Here is an 18,739-nt window from a genome sequence, read left to right as displayed (position 1 = left end):
GTGAATGGCAGACTATCAGGGAGCTTCTGGTGGATGAGGAGGACTGTGGGTCTAGAGGGAGACCTAGGAAAAAAAAATATGTGGCCAAGGAAAACTGTCCCCTCCCACAGGAAAGAAGAAAATTGTGAGTTTTGCATGGTCAGGCTAGCAAAGTGAAAGGAGTTTGAAGTAATGAATATGGAGAGCATCCCATCAGCATTCTGAATTTAACCCACTCCTGCTGACCCTCTGCACACACAAGGAATTTCTCTTGCAATTTTCTTATTTTCTGTGAGAGTGGAAAGTTTTCTATGAGCACATTTATATTTCTTGGATCAAGAAACATGGGGGTTTCTTGCTGTTGGGGGGTGGATATCCTATGGGGGCAGCAGGGACACCAGCACAGGTTACTCTGGGGCCAGCAGCTTGGGTGGGAGCTGTGCTGCTGCTGTGGGGGAGCTCCAGTGAGGCTGTAGGTGACTGCCAGGGCAGGCAGCCATCCCTCAGCAGGACAAGACTCAGGGAGGTGGTGGAGTCCCTAAGAGATGTTCAAGAGGCACCCAGTTGAGTGCTTTAGGGGTTAGAGTGGGAGTGCCTGGTGAATGGTTGGACTGGATGATCTTGTTGGTCTGTTCCTATCTTGTTGATTCTAAGACCCAGGAAAGGCAGGGGATGTGAGCTGAGCATGGTCATTGGCTTTTTGTTCTCTGTCTCAACTTTGATATCACTGGAAAGCCCCTTGCAGGGATCAGACAGCTCATACTACTCTTCAGACAAGGATAAAGGGTACATTTTGGGATAGGGAATTGGGATTTTCCTAATTGGGATTTTCCTGCAGCAGTGCTGGAGTCCTGCTACTCTGTTTCAGCATTAGAGAGAAGTATATGCATATGTTTATATATCTACTAGATATATTGTATATAATACCCGTCTCTTTTAATATGATATGTACATATATTAAAAATCCATGCAGTGGGTTTGCAGTGGCTCCTGCTGGGAAAGAGTGGCTGTGTGGATCACAGCCCCAGTTCTTGCCCCAGAGCTGTCCCTGCCAGGTCCCATTGCCCATGCATGGCCACTTCTGTGCTGCCCCTTTCCATATGGCTCTTGCTACCTTGCCTACCTTGTATGGCCTGGCTTGGGAGGGGATGATTGATGGGTGGGCTATTTCCAGGGATGGCCTGGAGGTTCAAGGCAGCCCATTCCCCCGCCCGGGTGCATTCTCAGCTGCTAAGAGGCTTCTTGGGATGTGCTGGCTCTGCTCTTTCAGCTGAGGCCAGGAGCATTTGGGGCCAAAAGAGAAATGGTATTCCTGCCCACCTGGGCAGGAATCGGTGTATTTGTCCTTTCAGTGACCTGCTTGGTTTGAGCAGAATGCAGAATAACATTTGCTTTCACCTTTAAGGAGTGGGAGCAGGCAGGAAGTTTTCTGTCTGGTGAAACTTTCCCATGTGTTTTTATTTCCTTCCAAAGGGTGGGCAGCATTAACTAATTGATTTTATTACATCCTTAAACCTCAGTCAAGACCAGAATCCATTTTTCTGCCACTATACAAACAAAGCCCAATTATTGCCTGAAGGTGCTAACAGCCTTAATCCTGGGCTGCATTTGCTGTGTGTAAAGTAATTTCCACCAAAGGCTAATCCCGAGCCAGCTGGAGACTTTCCATTGCCTTCGGGCAAACTTAATCCTAGCTGCAAAAACTGCCGCTCTTAACAGATTGCTTTCTTTATTGCCTTTTGGATGTAAATATAGTCCAATTTTGCTGGCTGCTTTGATGACAGAGTTAGCTATGTGGATAGTGCTGGGCATCAAAGAGCCTTTCTAGTCTTTGGTGGCTGTAGCTATGCCAGTCTGCATTTTGCCCCTGGCTTTAAGGGACCAGATGGCTTTTGAATGCCATGAAGTGGGCAGACACCTTGCTTTTCTTGAAGCTAAACCTTTTTATCTTTCCAGCCAGAGCAGTGGCAGTCAGATACTGCCTTAAATGCCAGCTTCTCCTGACAGTGAGACCAAACCTGGTTGAATTTTGGCCCTTGCAAGGCTGAAATCAGTGATCTTCTCCTGGATTTTTTTTGTCCTCCTGCCCTTGCCAATGGGGCTCCTGTATCTGGCTCATCTTTGTACACAGTCTGCCAATGCACTTATTATTAATTCATTTTAACTGGGGCCAAGAAATCCCTTCAGGGTTGGGGTCTTAGGGATGCTGGCATTCTCACTCTGCTTTTATAGCACACGGACAGATGCCATGCAAAATCCCACTCGCATTTGCAGCACTTGGATTAACAAATATGGAAGGGGGGTAGGGGAACAGCCAGTGTGACAACTCTCAGCAAGATGTCCTTAGAGCTAAATTGGAGACGAGATGAGCTCATTCCAGTAACTGCTAATGGAAAGCCTGATTGCAAAGGCTCCCATTGACTTCAATTGCCTTGGAAAGAACAGCGTGCACTGCGCTACGTGCCTGCCCTGCACTGAACAGACACTCTCTGTCTGCACACAGAGGGTTCTCGAGCTGATTTCTTCACCATTTAGCAGTATTACTCTTCTTCTCACTAGAATGAGAGAAGACTTTAGCCCACAGCCTTTTAAAAGTCCTTATTTTTTTTTAATCCTCTACCTCGGGAAGAAGGAAAGCTGCATTTCTCACGGCTCAATCCATGGGAGTATTGGCCATTGCCCTGAGTCTTTACAGAACATGTATTTTGGAAGAAGCCAACAGCTGGGCATTAGGCAGGTTCCCTCTGCAGGCTTTTGCCTGGAGAAGCTCTGCTGTCCTGTTGCTTAAACCAACATGCTGTCAAGCATTATTACTAATAGCTTGAATAATTTTTGAAGGCTGAAATGAGACTGCTAACATGCTAGCCACTGAGGAGATAGCAAGTGCAAGTCTTCATCCTGAAGATTTTATGAAATCTAGACTGAAAAGACCAGGGGAGAGAGACCAGCAGTGTTGTAGCATTCACGCAATGAGCAGAAGAAGCAGTGTAAATTGGTGAGCAGAAAAGACTTTAAAGCTGAAATTCCTCACAAACACAAAATTCCCCCTGTTCCCTCTGCCTGGTAGAACTAGAGTCATCCTTGAGATGACTGTTACAACCAAGGAGTGGGCAACCACAGCTATGAAGTTAAAAGCAGGCTGGGACCAAGAGACCACTGAACCCAAATCTCATGTGACCTGCCAGTAGATTACCCCTCCCATCCAGCACCTCAGGTCAGGCCATAACACAGACACTGCTAGCACTACTTCCAGGGCAATGCTGAAGTTCTAAAAGAGAATAAATGAGGAGCTAGAAGAAAAAATCTTGGCTGTTTATTTCTCCTTGCAACATGGGGGTTCTAAATCCTGTTGGTGGTAATGTATGGTGCCCAAGGTCATTGCTGGGGAATGGAGAGAATCCCTTATAGGGCAGGGTTGGAGCCTGTGGGATTACTGCCTTCCTCTGAAATAGAAAGCTGCTGAGCTGCAGTTGTTCCTTTTGAACCTAAGTCAGCCCACCTGCTCCTTCAAGACATCTCTCATATATCAGCTGAATAATGAAGTAATGAAAATTGGGGTTTGGGCCAGCAAGGAGAAGCCTGGCTTTCTAATTTAAGATCTGCTGTGGATTTGGAGAAAGTTTCAGGGGCTTTTCCTCATCTTCTCCCCTGGCCTCAGGGCAGCTGATGCTGTTAGGAAAGCCAGTGTTGCATTACAAAGAAATGGTTATATAAATGTGAACTGCCTAACTAGGCATGTGGCTGGTTTTCATCTTAAACTAATAATCAAATTATTGCTCACTCATTCATCAGTTATATAAACCAGACACACTTTTGGGTGCTGACAAATAAGTATTTAAGTTTATTAGTAATTTGAGTTATTTTTGTAACTGACTGAGGTTTTGGAGCTGGCACCTTTCCACCTGTGGTAGCACAAAAGAAGGAAAAATGCCTCTGATCTTGCTGGAGTAATGGGAATGTCACACGGGTGTGGGAGGGTACCCTGGCCTTGCCTATCTCCCTGAGCTCTGAGGATTTTGTAATTCAAAGCTGGGACTAGGCAGCCCTTGGGTCTGTTGTGGGATCAGCTGAATTGATGGGATTTATCTTTCCAGATGATCTTTTTCTTCCCCCCTCCCTTTGTCCTCTGACATGGGTGGCAAAGGTTTGTGCTTCTCCCAAAATGTCAGTGTTGGTGGGGAGCTGGTTGGTGTGTGGGAAAGCAGGTGCTTGGCTTTTTTTGTCCTCAAGTGTCAATCCATCTGCTTCTGCCTTGGTATTTTTTTATGAGGTGCACTCACTAATAACACCTTTTTTTTCTTCTTTTTCTTGTTTGTTTTCCTTTTCTTCTCTTTTGTCTAGAAACTAATTGCCAACATGTCTGATACCGAGGAAGTGTAAGTAGTGAGCAAGTTGTGTGTGTGTTGATCTGCTCAGCTTGGCTCCACACAGCAGACAAGGGCATCCCTGCAGGGTGCTGCTCTGTGCTCAGCCTGAAGCCCCCCGAGGCAGTGGGGAAGGGACATCTTGACCTAGAGCATCAAAGACCCCTCCCTGTCCAACACGGGACATCCCCCAAACACCTGCAGCCAGCCTCAGCTCTGTGGCTGTGACACTGCACCAGGAGGAGGGGGAATAAAACCCTGCAGGAGGGGGAATAAAACCCTAAATCACACTTCAGTGATTTCTGCCTTGGTTTAACACATCTAGAGTAGTACGACCAAACCCAACGGGATCATTTGACATTCTTCCATCAGTAATACAGAGGGGAGATTTAGGGCAGTCATGGGATCAGAGGAATCATGGACAGACCTGCAAATAACAGAATTTAGGCAACATTGCATTGGGTTGCTTCAGTGTATGGTTTAAAGCTTGACATCAGTACAGAACGGGATAAATACCTACCTAGCTTCAATATTCTTTTTTCCTCTCTCACAGGGAACAAGGAGAGGGTAAGTCTTAAATCTGTCTGTAATTGCTTCTGTGCAAGCCTGCAACATTTGCTGGCTGTGTCAGCTGGTATGGTTAGACAAATCTGAAGTTTCTTTTTTGTGCTTCTGTCTGCCTGACTGTCACCAGCTTCTGGGGTTTTTATAATACCTGCAGCACCCTGGCCCTGTCCATGCTGCGGGCAGCCTGTGGGGTTTCAGCCCCAGATTGATGCCCTGGTGGGAGGGGACGCTGCTAGTTTTTGTAAGGGCACTGCCATCTGCTGGCAATTTATTTTGAAGCTTCTGTATGTGAAATATATTTTGCTTTTAGAACACAAATCCCCTCAATGTTTATAAAGCAATATACATAAGAGACTTTTCTTCTATTCAGAGGCTCTCTCTGCTACCTTTTCCCTTCTAATGCACATGTAACCTTGAGTCTCCATTGCCCAAGGAAAAATTCAATACCTTATTATCTTCTTCCCCTTTTTATAACTGCTCTTTTTTGTTTTCAAAGTAATTTAATCTGTTATTTGACTTGCTGGATTGCAAGTGGCCTCTCAGAAACCATCTTGCCCGGCATCCCTGTGAGCACAGAGGGCTCTGCCATGGGTAATGTCTACTGATGTGTCAAGACTGATGGTTCATTTGTCTGCTTTTTTTCCCCCCTCTCCCATTTCAATGCAGAGGAGTACGAAGAAGAAGGTAACAAAAAAAAGTGGAACGTAATTTATCTTTCTTTGATTCTTGGTTCTGCTTTTCTCTTGTCTACATTTCACCCTTCTCTTTGGTGCTTGCTGCTAAAGGTGATCTGAAACACTTGATCAGTAAACCAGTTGGAAAACAAAAAACCAATCAACTTTCTTGATTGTTGCTGTGATGTGCAGAGCCTTCATGCTACAGTGAAATGGAGTATTTTTATGAGGGGATGGTGAAAAACTGGGGGCTCATCTGTCCATAAACTTGGAGCTTTTTAGAGCAGGGACTGGTGCAGAGCCCCCATAACGTATCATTGGTGAACTCCTGCCATTCTCATTTTGGCAGTGTCCACAAATTGCGTTTTAATTTTGAAATTGAAAAGAAGAGCAGGTTGTCCAGCTCCTGAGGAGCAGCTGACAGGGCACTGCTGAGGACAGAAAAGGCAAGGCAGAGAACCAACTGGCAAAGATGATGTTTCTTACCATGCCTTTAGCTGGCAAAAGGGGATTTGACAAGCTGTGAGAGACAGAGTGCTGATCTGGAAAGATGGAGCATGAAAAACCCTTCTCACCCAAGTTGTTTCACCTTTTGTAGGCAGCAGGGAGGAGATTATTTTGGAGATGTATCACTGTCTTTGCTGGGCACTTTTGACACACTGGCTTCAGTTCAGGCAAGTGTAGATGCCAGTTGTCATCCTTCATTTTCTCAAGGTGTCTGGAACAGAGCTAAGGGCCAAACTCTTGGAATTTCTCCCAGTATCTGCCCTTAGTGTGTAAGGCATCTTCTAAGGGGGTCAAAAGGAAAACCCTTTACTGGAGGTGGAATATTTGCACATGCAAGGTATGAGACCAGCTCAGAGACAGAGAGTTGTCTCTGTGTAGAAATGTCCATTTTGGGAATTTATACACAGCAAAGTTTGTTGTTTTTTTTTTTTTTTTAAGTTTGTTTTTTTTGTTTGGTTTTTGGGGTGTTTTTTTTGTTTTGTTTGTTTGTTTGTTTTTTTTGTCATGGATTCCTCCAAGTTACTGCAACAGGCAAATTCCCATCAGTGGTGCTGGGAACAGAGGTGTAACTGTGGCCATGGTGAGACTAGTTTCTGCTTCTGCTATAAGGTACATTATCCTTAAGTAACTATTTCCCCTGACATTGCTTCTGAAGGGACCAAAAGCTAAGAAAAAGAAATTAGAGACACTAAATAGGTTGTAGAGCTGCCTTCAGTCATCACCTGTCTCTCTGGTCCTGCATGGAGTGGCAGAGCCAGGAAGGCAAAGGCATTTTTCATGCTCCATCCTTTACGTCTTGTCAAATGTCAAAAGAGCAAGCGAAGGGTGTTGCTCCTATAGACAAGCCTTCCTAAAAGGAAAAGCAGTTTTTTTGCCATTCTCCTTTCTTCCCTAACCGTCTACTTTTTGTTTTCAAGAATTTAATGACTCATATGACATTAATAGGCATTAATAGGCAGGTGAATTTCTTTTTAATCTGCATGACTGGCTCCTCTGAGGTGTATCTTCTCTCTGCTCCATACTTTTGCTTGACCTTTGTGTCTCTTTCTGATATCATCCATTTATCTTCCATATAACTTTTCTCCATCACTTTCTAACCACCTTTTTTCTCCAGGCCTTAGCTCACCCTAGCACCAGTTTCTAACAGTTTTCTGTTTTCATTTTCCTGCTTGCTGTTGCTTCTTGTTCCATGACACTTGCCACCTGAAGCTCAGGAAGAAGGTATGTGACATGGCTTCTGCTTTCTTTCTCTCTCAGTGTGGAGGGAGAATGTGTGTAAAGAAATCCAGATCAAATATCTCACATCCTGTGTCAGGACTCTGTCTTGAGCCACAGACATCAATGCAATAGTGGACATTGATGTTGTTTATTAAGCTGGTAGGAAATTGGGCCAATTTTATTTTAAAAATGATTGAAATTTGGCCCATTTTAATACAAAATATTTTTATTTATTGAAAAAATAAACAAAAGCATTTATATATATGAAAGAAATAAAATGCATAGATATATACATATAAAAGTGTATATAATATACACATATAAATATATATATGTTTTTGTATATATGTGTGTGAAAGCAAGCATATATGTATATTTGTTTTATTATACATTTTTTGCTGAAAAGCTTGACTTTTTTTTTGGCACAATGGTGTCAAAAGAAGTATTTTAAAAGGAGGGAGATACCCTGGAAAGTTTATATCCATCTGGTAAAATTCAGGAATGAATTTGTTTGAAATTTCAAAAACTGAAAAATGTTGGTGAAAAATTTTGAGAAATAAAAAAAAAAGCGAAGCAAAAGAAATGTAACAGTTTTATTTTTTGTTAAAAATTCACCAAAAGTTGGATTTAAGGTATTTTAGCCAGCTCTAATAAAGAATAACATATTGGATGCCTTTTTATGTGGTTTTCACTTGTGGTCATATTCCCATATTTCAGTAACATTTATAACCCCATAATGTGCCCATAAAAATGTTATTTTTAATTCTCTCTTACCCTGTAATTCCATCATTGTGTATTCTTACCCATAACGGCCTGGGAGCTTGGCAAACCTCAGGAATGTTCCAATAACATATTTCCTGTTTTAATTTTTCTCCTCCCATTTCTTTTGCTGTGTGACCTTTCCCACGCACAGAAGAGGCTCAGGAAGAAGGTAGGTGAAGCAGCATCTCAGCCCTGCTGGTTGCTGCACCAGCAGGATGATGTGCACCTCGATTTTGCAAGGTGGTAGAACAAAGCAAGAGACAAGAGAGATGCTGGGACAAACTATTGGAGGGCTTTTCTTGTCCCTTGCATAAATTTCACTGAGGGCACCCCACATCCCTGAATATCTGTGCAGACACCTCTGCTCCAGTTTTGGGGAGGAAGCAGCACAGAAAATGTGGATACTATCCTTTATCCAAGACACAACATGCTCTGAGGCTGATTTTTAGCCCTGGGTATTTGTGTGCCATGGAGTAACTGGGGTCTGGATAGAAAGGTTTCTATCAGGTGTCAACTGGTTTCTCCTATGTAGCTTGGCAGATCATGACCAGATGGATTTTGAAGTCAAAATCCATCTGTGGTAAAGTATGTGCTTAGCCCTATGTTATATAGTACATATGCTATAAAATGTCATATTATGTATAAAATATATCATATATTATAAGTTAATGAGCTATATCATATGATGTATAATATACATAATACTGCAGAATTATAACCATGTAGCTGCTGGCAAGTAAGCTCAGCTGGTTCCTTACATTGCACACAGCACTGGCAAGGTGGGACAGACAGGGTGGAAGAGGGGCTGGAACAGAAACTCACCCTTTGCACTCGAGAGGTTTGGGATGTGGTGCTCCAGGTGCAAGGAGCCAAAGGGTGTGTTGGTTCCATATTTGCAAAGCTTTGTGCTATGGGCACAAACAGGGGTAAACCTGTCTGTAGTGCCACAATCGACCCACTCTGAGCAGTTTGCAGACTTTTTACAGCATCCAGGTCCAGATGGTTTTACATTTCTTGTATCTGTGTGTGCTCATTTCATCTCCTCCTCTGTTTCCTTATTTCATACATCCTGTGCTTTTTTAAAAAACCCTCTGTTGCATTCATATGCTCTTTAGTCTAACTGCTCCTGTTTTCCATCTCATTGCTTTTGCTTCCTGCCACATCCCACCTGATGAAGCTCCTCCAGCAGGTACGTGCCATCACCTTCCAAACTGCTCCCTGCTGTCTCCTTGGTGGTGGTGATGGGGCCCCAAGGGTGGTGCAAGAGGAGCAGTACCAGTTACTTTGCCTTTTTGCTTCTGCTGTCTTTGCTTTCCACGTCCCCTCTGTGATGGACTCTGCCACTGCTACACACGGGAATAATCTCAGTGCCAGGTCTGGCAGAGTTGGCTCAGTGGCTCTGCTGCCCCTGCCATGTGCAGGGCTCACCCAGCTGGGCAAGGGCAGGAGCTGTCCTCTAAAACTGGAACCAGAGAGAAATTCTAGCATGTGATATTTGAGCTTACTTTGAGATTTTCCCTGTCTGATACATTTTTGTTTTTTCCCTTCACATGAAGGGAAGTTGTTTCTCAGCCACAGGTGCCTCAAATTTCTTTCCCCTCCTGGCCATTAGCATGTTCTTTACTGGGATGAAACTTTTCCCCCTGAGCAGAATTTTCAGCCTATGAAAGGTTTTCAGCTTATTTCAGCTCATGTAATAACGTATTTCTCCTAATGTTCCTTTGCATCCTGTCCTGTGGCTGTTCACACCTAAAGAAGCTCAGGAGGAAGGTATGTGACATGACTCCTGAATTCTTGTCTTTAAGAGTAAGCTTTGGCTTAGCCAGCAAACCATGGCAAAGGGAAACAGGAGGTAGAAATAGATATATTAATATAGACAAAACTTGCCACCACGTTGTTTTTTGTGCTGTCTGCCATCATGCCCTGTCTTGACATTGAATGCACTGTTGATGTACGTGGTAACTGTCGCATGAAGTAAAACCTTGAAAAGTGCGGGAAATGTAAACCTCTTAGAAGAATGAATGTTGAAAAGCCTTTACTCTGAGATTGGTTGGATCTCCTTGGCAGGCTTATTTTGGACCATTTGGGGTGGATCTGGCCTGCACACTGTATGCAGAAATGCTCATGATTGGCTGATATTCTTACAATAGCCTTTCCACATGTTTTTTTTTTTTTCAGCTTAAACCCTGTAGTATAAAGCAAATGGTGATAAATATAAATTTGATGCTTTAGCTTTGCAAATGATTAAAGATGGTATTCTTGTTCATATAATGGAGTTTCTAGGCCACTGTTTCATGGCAGAACTTGCAGCTACCCAAAACCTGCTGGCCTCAGGTTGTAAATTCACTTGGGCAAGCATCAGGGTTATGAAATAAGCGTGCTGCTCCTGGCTTTGGGCAGGACTGCAGGAATGGCTGTATAAGACAAATGTAATCTGATATGGCTGCTTAAATCAGCTTTATATTTCTAATATCTCAGACCATTTACACCCTCACTGCCAGTACAGCTTTTGGTATCCATTCTCATTTTATTTCCTTGCAATGTATTCTTAGTCTTTCCCTCCTCACTCCACTTTGCCCAAGTGAAAAGTTGTTCTGATGCTCCTAACGCTCTCATCTCCTTTGCATTTTGCTCTGTGACTTCCCACATGCTAAAGCTCATGAGGAAGGTATGTGCCATGACTTGTGAATTCCTCTGTTTCTGTCTGGAGCAGTAACTCGTGCAGGAATTCTGGAGGTGGTTGAAGATGAGCCGATGCAAAAAATACCTTCCGCACAGTCGCTTTGCTCTCACAGGATAGTGGTGTGATGAGCAATGAGTACTAACTGCTATTTGAAAACAAAGCCTGGGGCACAGGCTGGGCACTGCTTATGTATTCCCCAGCACCTGATGGCTCCAGCCAGGCTATTTGTATGGACACCAGTTGGTACAGGGATAGTGTTCCTCAAACCATCTCCTCTGTGCCACGCCCCAGGGTTAGAGGTGGGACAGCCATGTCCTGAGGCAATACTGTGTGCCTCAGCTGGCTGCACCTCTTCCCCAGCTCCCCTGTCACTGCACAGAGACAGAGCTCCCTTTTGCAGCAGTGTATGGAGATGTGGGGAGACCTGCACCCAAAGTCATGAGCGTTTCAACAAGTGACACGGTGTAATACCTGGTTTTTACTGTTGGGGTAAGGATTGGGCTAAGTAGCATCACTTTGAATGGAGCATATTTGAGAAAAGCTGTAGTGGGTGCTTTTTCCATACCTATTGGGGTGTTTCTGGTTTAATGCGCATTATGCAAAAAATGGGGTGGCAGGGTTGTATTTTGACTTGATTTTGTAACCAGAATTAAGGTCCAGATCTGGTAAGACAATCTCTGTGATTGGCAAAATAGAAGGTCATGCTTCTTAAAGCATCAGCCCGGCAGCCCAAACCCATTTACTGCAATTGCCCTTCTGCCTGCCCCTCTCTGCTTGCCCAGCCAGGCTTCCATGGGATGTTTTATCCTGCAGGTTGGAGAGCAGTAACTTGCTCATACTCACCCTCCCACATTGGTGTGCAGCCCTATGCACCTGTGGTGAAATCCTGGGCACCAAGAAAATCAATGCCAGCTCCTCAGAGCCCATTGATTTCCACAGTGGCTGGGATTTCTATGCACATGAATAAGAGCGGGTTGTCTATACCCCTTTTGCACATTCAAACTTATGGGTAATGGACTTAATTTAAATACAAGTAATGTTTTTGTCAGCCAAAGGCTATATAGTGGCATTTGATTTATAACATTATGAATTTATATGTTAGGCATCTGCATTTTTATACTCAAACAATCCTTCCTCTCCACAATTCTAATTGACATTCACATGTGCCCTCTATTTCTCACTTAATCTTATTAATGGTTTTTATCCCTTTAATACACCCTCCACCACCTTGGCAAAGGAAAGTGTAAAGGTTTTTAATTATCCTCTGTTTCTTGCTCTAATTCTCTTATTTTTCTTTGCATCTCCTTCCCTGCTACTTCCCTTTTAAAGAAGTCCATGAACCAGGTATGTGACTTCTGAATTCCTCTGCATCAATCTGAAGGGTTATTGTGTGCTGGAAATTCAATTCCACTTGGCAATTTCACAATTGGGTCATGTGCTGAATTGGGACAAAATGGAAACTTTTCAACCAACAAAAAAAAAAAAAAAAGAAAAAAAAAAGAAAAAAATAAAAAGAGGAACACTTCATTGACAGCTTTTGAAAATTATGCTTTTTATTTAGTTAAAACATTTTGTTCCAACTTTTTTTTCCCTCTCTCCTTTATGGAAGATTTCCAAATTTTGAAATGAAAGTTCTATTTTAGATGCTTCTGAAGCATTGCCTTTAAGGATAATGTGGGGTATATATAGTGTAATGCATGAATAAATCTGGAATAAGAAGATGCCACAAGGCAAAAAGTGGAAAAGTGTTGTTCCAGAGATGTTAATATTTCTGCAGCCTTTATGGTTGTGAAACATTTCTATTTTTTTTAACTAAAATCTCAGCTATGTGAGTTTTGAAATATTGAAATTTAATTTAAACTCTGATTTATGTTGGAAAATTTTACCAGTAACTCTAGTATTATACTCAGGAATTCAAGGATGGTGGAAGTAAACATAAAAGTCAAATATTAACGATAAATCAAATTTTAACGATAAACTGTAACTTGCAGCTTCCTCACACCTTTGACCAGTCATAATTTCCTTATCACTCTGTGATGCATAATAATGAGGATAAAGCTAACAGCTGCATGAAAAATGTAGTAACATTTTTTATAGACAAACATCTCAATGTATGAGCTGTAATAACAGGCGCTCACCGGACTTGGAGCCACCCTCACAGTGCGTATGGGAATGTTATCATGGTTGTTACCTGGGAAAATAGAAACTGAACTTGCAGTGTCCTCTAAACTGTCTGTGGAAATGATTCTGATTTGGAGTAGCTTTATTAAAGTAGTCACATCTCGGCAGCCTCCCAGCCCAGCCATTTCCCTCTGCTGTCCACAGAGGGAGACCAGCCTCTTAGTTCAGAGCAGATTGATGCTTTTGCCAAGGCTGGAGTGAGGTGAAAGCTGATTGATTTTTACATGACTTCATGCTTCAACATTCATCTCTTCACTGCTTCTCATGTCTCTCCTGTTCTCCTCGCTTCTTGTTTCACATTCTTCTCTTCTCTTTTTAATCCTGTTCATTTTTGTCTCTTAATCTGCACCTAAGGTTTTTCTGATTTTGATTTGCATGAGCTAAAGGTCATTGTTTCCATCAGAGCCGCTCTGCCTGCCTCTGTATATCTTTTCCATGATTTTTATTGAACTGCCACTCACTGCTTGAGAGCTGGTTCTCTAGCACTGACAGATGTATGAGCTTGAAATTTGTGCAAAACACAAGGTATTCACATAATATGATAAAAAATAGAGCCATAACCACACCTTCTCCATGCTTTCTTTTCTCTTTGTAACATAAAGCACAATAAAACCAAAAGACAATGTAAACATAACAAACTTAAAAAAACCTTTATGCCAGAAGGCGACTGTCCCAGCTTTTCATGTAACTGCATGATTCTTTAGTTTTTCTGTTATTAATGCTGTCTTTGCCTGCCACATCTTCTAAGTCACAGCTTTGGCCTGCACAAGTCACAGTTGTTGTTGTTGTGGAATTCTTGCTCTAGTTCTTTTATTTTTACTTCTTGACTCTTTTCACCTAACCAAGCTCATGTTTTATGTTTATGTTTAATTCCTATGTATTAATCAGAAGTGTTCCTGTACATAGAAATTTGAAGATGTTGAAGAATACCAGAATCATGAAGAATCAATCCATTCTTGAAATGCCCTAAAACTTATTTTCCCTATAGGAGGGTATAAATATTGTTTGTAACTGAAGGATCACCATCTAAGAAGCTTAGAATAAGCTTTTTTAGTGAAGTCTTTGAAGGCTGTGATTACCCCATAGTGCCTGAGCTCTGAGGGTACCTGAGCTGCAGAAACCCAAGCGTGGATTGCAGCAAGATTCTGGCACAAAAACTCAAGCACTTCCAGTCCTTTGCAGCAAAGACAAGCTCTGTGAAAACACAAATATTGCCAGTTCTGCAGAGCTAAGCCCAGAATCTGCTAGCAGGGATTCTTAGATGGTGGAGTTTCAGGTGCAGGCATAGGGATACATCCAAAGCAGTACCTCCTTCATTAACTCTCACATCCTCATGCCAGCTCTGATAGCTAAAAGGGCAACTGAAACCTAGGTAACACTAAATGCCTGTAAAACTCTCTTCTTGGGTATGTTTTCTTTCAAATTTAAGGATCCAACAGTGTTACTACACTTGCCCATGGTTTATAAATTTGCATGGTTTAAACTGTTGCAAATCATCAACATTCAAATTCCCTTTATCTTTTGTTTCTATGGCATCTCCTTCCTCTCTACTTCCCACTGTAATTACACTCCTTTTCCACTCTTATTAACAGTCCATCCCTATAACTTGGTCTGCAAATTATACTTCTCCAACCCAGTCTTACCAAAGTTTGAGGTGGTCCCTTCCTGCATAACTTATTTCTAATTCTTTTATCTTCCTTTCCTGTGTTTTTCCCCTGACACATCCTACTAAATGAAGCCCCCCCTCCAGGTATGTGATTTAACTTCTAAACTCCCTGGTGTCTGTCTGCTGTGATGGTGTGTGTGAGAAGTGAATACAAGGTGACAGGGGACAACAACTGATCAGTTAAGGATGGATTATAACTTGCATGCCCTTGGGGTGATTCTATTTTAGTTTAATATTTTTTCTCAGTAAAGTGTAATAATCAGTAAGGTGGAGGGAACTTACTCATTGCATGAAAATTTCACTAGAAACTGGGGGAACACACATATACTATTGTGAAAGGGTAGCTCAGCAAAAAGTCTCCTTGTGGAATGCATTAAATTCTGCCCTCTGATATGGGAATGAATATTTCTTCCTATAGGGGAGGATTTATTAAAATCTCAGGGCAGAATTTGACCCATTGACTCTCTGTGGGGAATATAAACACTGTGTGAGTTTGTGGGTTTTTTATGCCTGCTTTGCAAAATATTTGGTGGTGTGTGTGTTTGGCTAAAAAGCAAAATCTGCCCTGCAAATTCACATTGCTGATCTATTCCTGCTTTGCCAAAACCCAGAAGAATGACATGTAGACCTGACCAGACTTCTAATGAACATTTTCTTCCTATGAAGTAATCTGTTTGTAATTTTACATTGCAAATGGATTTGAAGAGCGCCAGTACATTTACATAGACATTAATGCTGTCTTCAAGGAAGAAAATGGCCTGAGCCATAGATCTAGAAGGGAACTGAGCTTCTTTGGAAGTTAGCTGAACGTTGATGATGAGTTATGGCAGGTATTTCAGTAGGTTTCTGAACCACACTGCGTTTATTTCAAATGGCTGAAATACTGCTGTAGTAAAGGACTGGTCCTATAGTGCTTTGAGAGTGCTGGCTATGTTCATGTGCATATTTCCAATCAAGGTAAACCTCAGTACACTGTGCTGTCAGGTTGTGCTTTATGCCATGTGATGATTAGAAGTGTTTTTTAAGCACTGGACCATTATCATAAATCTGCCTCTTTTTCCTGTTCTGTGACTTTTCTTTATGTGTTATTTCAAATGTAAATATTTTGCCTGTTTACTTCTTAACTTCATTGAAAAGGCTCCCCTTTTCTTCTCTGCCCCTCCTCCCCATTGGCTCAGAAGCTCTTTTGGTGCGTGAAATAACAGGTTTCTCATTCTCTTGTTGTCTATTGCAACTTGTTCCATGACACTTCACGCCTGAAGTTCATGAGCCAGGTATGTGACATGACTTCTGGTTTACTCCACCTAGGTGCAACACAAAAGTGTGTATGTGTGTGAGAGAGGGAGAGAACAGGAGTCCTGGGCTGGTAGAAGAGAAGAAAACAAGAGAAACAAACATTAACCACAATTATCATTTGCAGCCCCTTCTCCTTTAACCTCCATGCTTACTGCTGCTTTAACATTACAGCATTTTCAAGTCCTGACAGTCTCTTCAGTTTTCTGCCTGCCTTAAATCACTAATTCCTTTATTTTTTTTTTCCCTGGTCTCTTTCTCAGGATTCCAAGAGCTTCAAATAACTGTTCTGTTTTGTTTTTTTCTATTTCCTGTCTTTCCATCACTGCTTGCACCACGACAGCAGCAGAGGAAGCTCATGAAGAAGGTATGTGGTGTGCCTACAGACCCTCATCCTTTTTCTCTTTCAGTGCTGGGGAAAGTGTCAAAACCACTTACATTGTTCAAGAGAAAAGAGAGTATGGGAGGGAAATGATCTCTCTAGATGGATTTCAATGAACCTGGAGAAAGGGACGCTTGTTAGCCAAGTCAAATCACCAAAAAGGTGTTTTTCCTTCTTGTTCCATCTCCAAAGAGTCCAAGGTTCCCAGCGTAATGGAGGGAGTGGGGATAGGTGCTCTTAGAACAGTGCTGGTTGTGGACTGACTACTGTGCTTCTTCTCTTTTTCTTTTGTCCTCCAACCTACAGCCAATGAAGAAGGCGAATACAATGATGGTAGCTCAGTTTGTTGTCTTAGGACAACAAAGTCATCTTTCTAACATCTCACTCTCTTTTATGAGTCTGTTTTGTTCCTCGCTTTATTTTAAATTCAGGAACTGGGCCAAAACATCTCTGCTGCAAAGAATCGCTCACTGTGCATATCCACTCACCCCTGGGGAGTCATTAGTGTGTTGAGAAGCCTCTACATCCTCATTAGGATAGTAGATGGTGAAAATCAAGCTCTAGAAGCTTGCTCTGCACTTGTCTTTTAGCCAGAATCTGTTGTGTCCTAGCTCTCATCAGCAAAATGTCTCTATATCCAAAATTCAGGAAAGAATCTCTTAAATCATAGTGGCATATTTGAAAATGCAGCTGAGCCCTGCATAGACATGCATCCCTCACACAGCCTTAGGTGGTCATGGGCTCCAGGCCGAATCTACAGAAATGTAAACTTTTGCTCAAGCCATGAACTTAGCATTGTGCTAAACATTAAACATCTATTCAGATGGGTGGAGCTAAATATAGCCTGGATGTAATACTTGGTTGTGTGGATGCTGGAGCACACAGGTAGGGACAAGGCTCATGTGAAAGGACCAAACCTAAATGTATGCAGGGTCAGTGTTGCTCTTGTAGAAGATAACTTAGCCCCTCCCTGGGCAGTTTAAGCATATAGAAAGTTCCCATCAAGTTTTAGAGGCTGTTGAAGTAACTGGGTTCTTCCTGACTGCCCCAGCCCCTAGAACACCCAGGCAGATGTTTCAAAAGACAAAGCCCAAGGTCACTTGAAAACACCCTGCGTTTTCTACATTTCCTTGTTTTGCTTTTGTAGATTTTTTTTTTGTTGTTGTTGTTCTTCTGTTTTAATTTTCTTCCTCGCTTTTCAGGCTTCTTTTTTAATATAGGGAAGTATCCTGAGGACCTTCCTGAGCCCCTCTCTTTCTTTTTCTCATGCTTTTATTTTTAATAGCATATTGATTTCCTTTTTTTCCCCAAGGACACAGTGTGAGTTAGATATGTTGCTTCTGAGAAGTGGGATTAAGGGAGGGTGTTTAGGGATTTCTGAGTGAAATAAAGGCAGTTCAGATGGATTCCCAGAGAAGGAGAGCACTGTGTGAATTTCTAAAGTCTGGGCAGGAGCAAGCAGGGCAGTGGTATTTTGGTGGTGTATCCTCTCCCTGTGCAAAGCCTTTGGGAAACCAGAAACTCAAAGAGTCTCTAACCACCAGGGCAGTGAACTTGGATTTGCAGTGTCTCTTGCCTTCTTTTGGCAGGGGTCTATGTGGGGATTTTGTCTCAGCCCCATGGCTCACAGTCGGAATGACTGGAATGTCAGTCAAAATCCACCACAGGAACAGGAATTTGCTATGACAATTCCTGTTGGTCAACAAATTTTGGCCCAGTTCCTTGACTCAGTGTCTTCAAAGAAGGGGCATTTCAAAAGAAACCCCATCCCTGGACTGCTTTTGGTTCATATAGTATGGACAAAGGCTGGGTCATGCACTGCAGAGGACAGATATTTTTTGCTGTTTAATTTTTAATAAAATACCCCTTTTTCTGGTTTTCTGTAGGTACCTTTAAGAATTCTAACTACAATTTCTTATTTCAAGAACTAACCTTGTTTTTTCATTTTTACGATTGTTTGTTGGAGTGCTGATTTGGTGGCAGCTGAGACCAAATTCACACAGTTCTTGACAGACAGGTGTCGATCCTGGCAACCAAGATCAACAAACAAAACCAGTCATTTCCTGTCTACTCTTTTTTCCCCCCCTCTCTTTGAAGTGTTACTAACTGGCAGCTTTAAGCCAAACAGGAATGCCTATGAAAATTATCTGGGTATGTCATGAAGGAAGGGAATCCTGTGTAAATAACATCCCTGATAGACTGATTAATTATAATTACTTTTCCTCTCTCTAGGTAAAAGGCAATTTAGCCAACATGTTAAAAAGCTCACTGCCTATTTGAAAAGCAAAACAAAAAAATAAGTAGAGGAATAGAAAAGCACGCTGTTGGCTAATGGTATTTTTCTTCAGGAGTGATTTGGGACTTCCTTTATAGTGGAGCAGTCTAAAATACATTTGTAATTACATGCTGTTTATTTTCTTAGCATTGCTCTGGCATCTGGAGGCCTCGACTGAGAAATGTTTT

General features: G+C 42.2%; 1 protein-coding gene across 50 annotated transcripts in view; it reads left to right on the top strand.

Moving 5' to 3' along the window:
• The window catches only part of TNNT3 (troponin T3, fast skeletal type), a 40,235-nt gene that overhangs the window by 10,483 nt on the left and 11,013 nt on the right, over positions 1-18,739 (top strand). For 3 of the 50 annotated variants that reach the window (XM_085581537.1, XM_085581538.1, XM_085581583.1), the window contains exons 2-10: positions 4,321-4,355; positions 4,897-4,910; positions 5,577-5,594; positions 8,223-8,240; positions 9,249-9,260; positions 9,827-9,841; positions 14,674-14,685; positions 16,238-16,261; positions 16,583-16,609. In XM_085581537.1, coding sequence (XP_085437663.1) covers positions 4,321-4,355; positions 4,897-4,910; positions 5,577-5,594; positions 8,223-8,240; positions 9,249-9,260; positions 9,827-9,841; positions 14,674-14,685; positions 16,238-16,261; positions 16,583-16,609 — 175 coding nt within the window. Of the gene's footprint in view, positions 1-4,320; positions 4,356-4,896; positions 4,911-5,576; positions 5,595-8,222; positions 8,241-9,248; positions 9,261-9,826; positions 9,842-12,083; positions 12,099-14,673; positions 14,686-15,863; positions 15,876-16,237; positions 16,262-16,582; positions 16,610-18,739 lie in introns of all 50 variants that reach the window. The other 47 variants (XM_085581547.1, XM_021526732.4, XM_085581545.1 and 44 more) reach the window with 44 other exon arrangements.

This window comes from Lonchura striata, chromosome 5, assembly GCF_050655825.1.
Source record: "Lonchura striata isolate lonStrDom1 chromosome 5, ASM5065582v1, whole genome shotgun sequence".
In the NCBI taxonomy this organism is placed as follows: Eukaryota; Metazoa; Chordata; class Aves; order Passeriformes; family Estrildidae; genus Lonchura; species Lonchura striata.
Note: the sequence above shows the minus strand (reverse complement) of the source record. Positions and strands in the feature narration are given on the sequence as shown.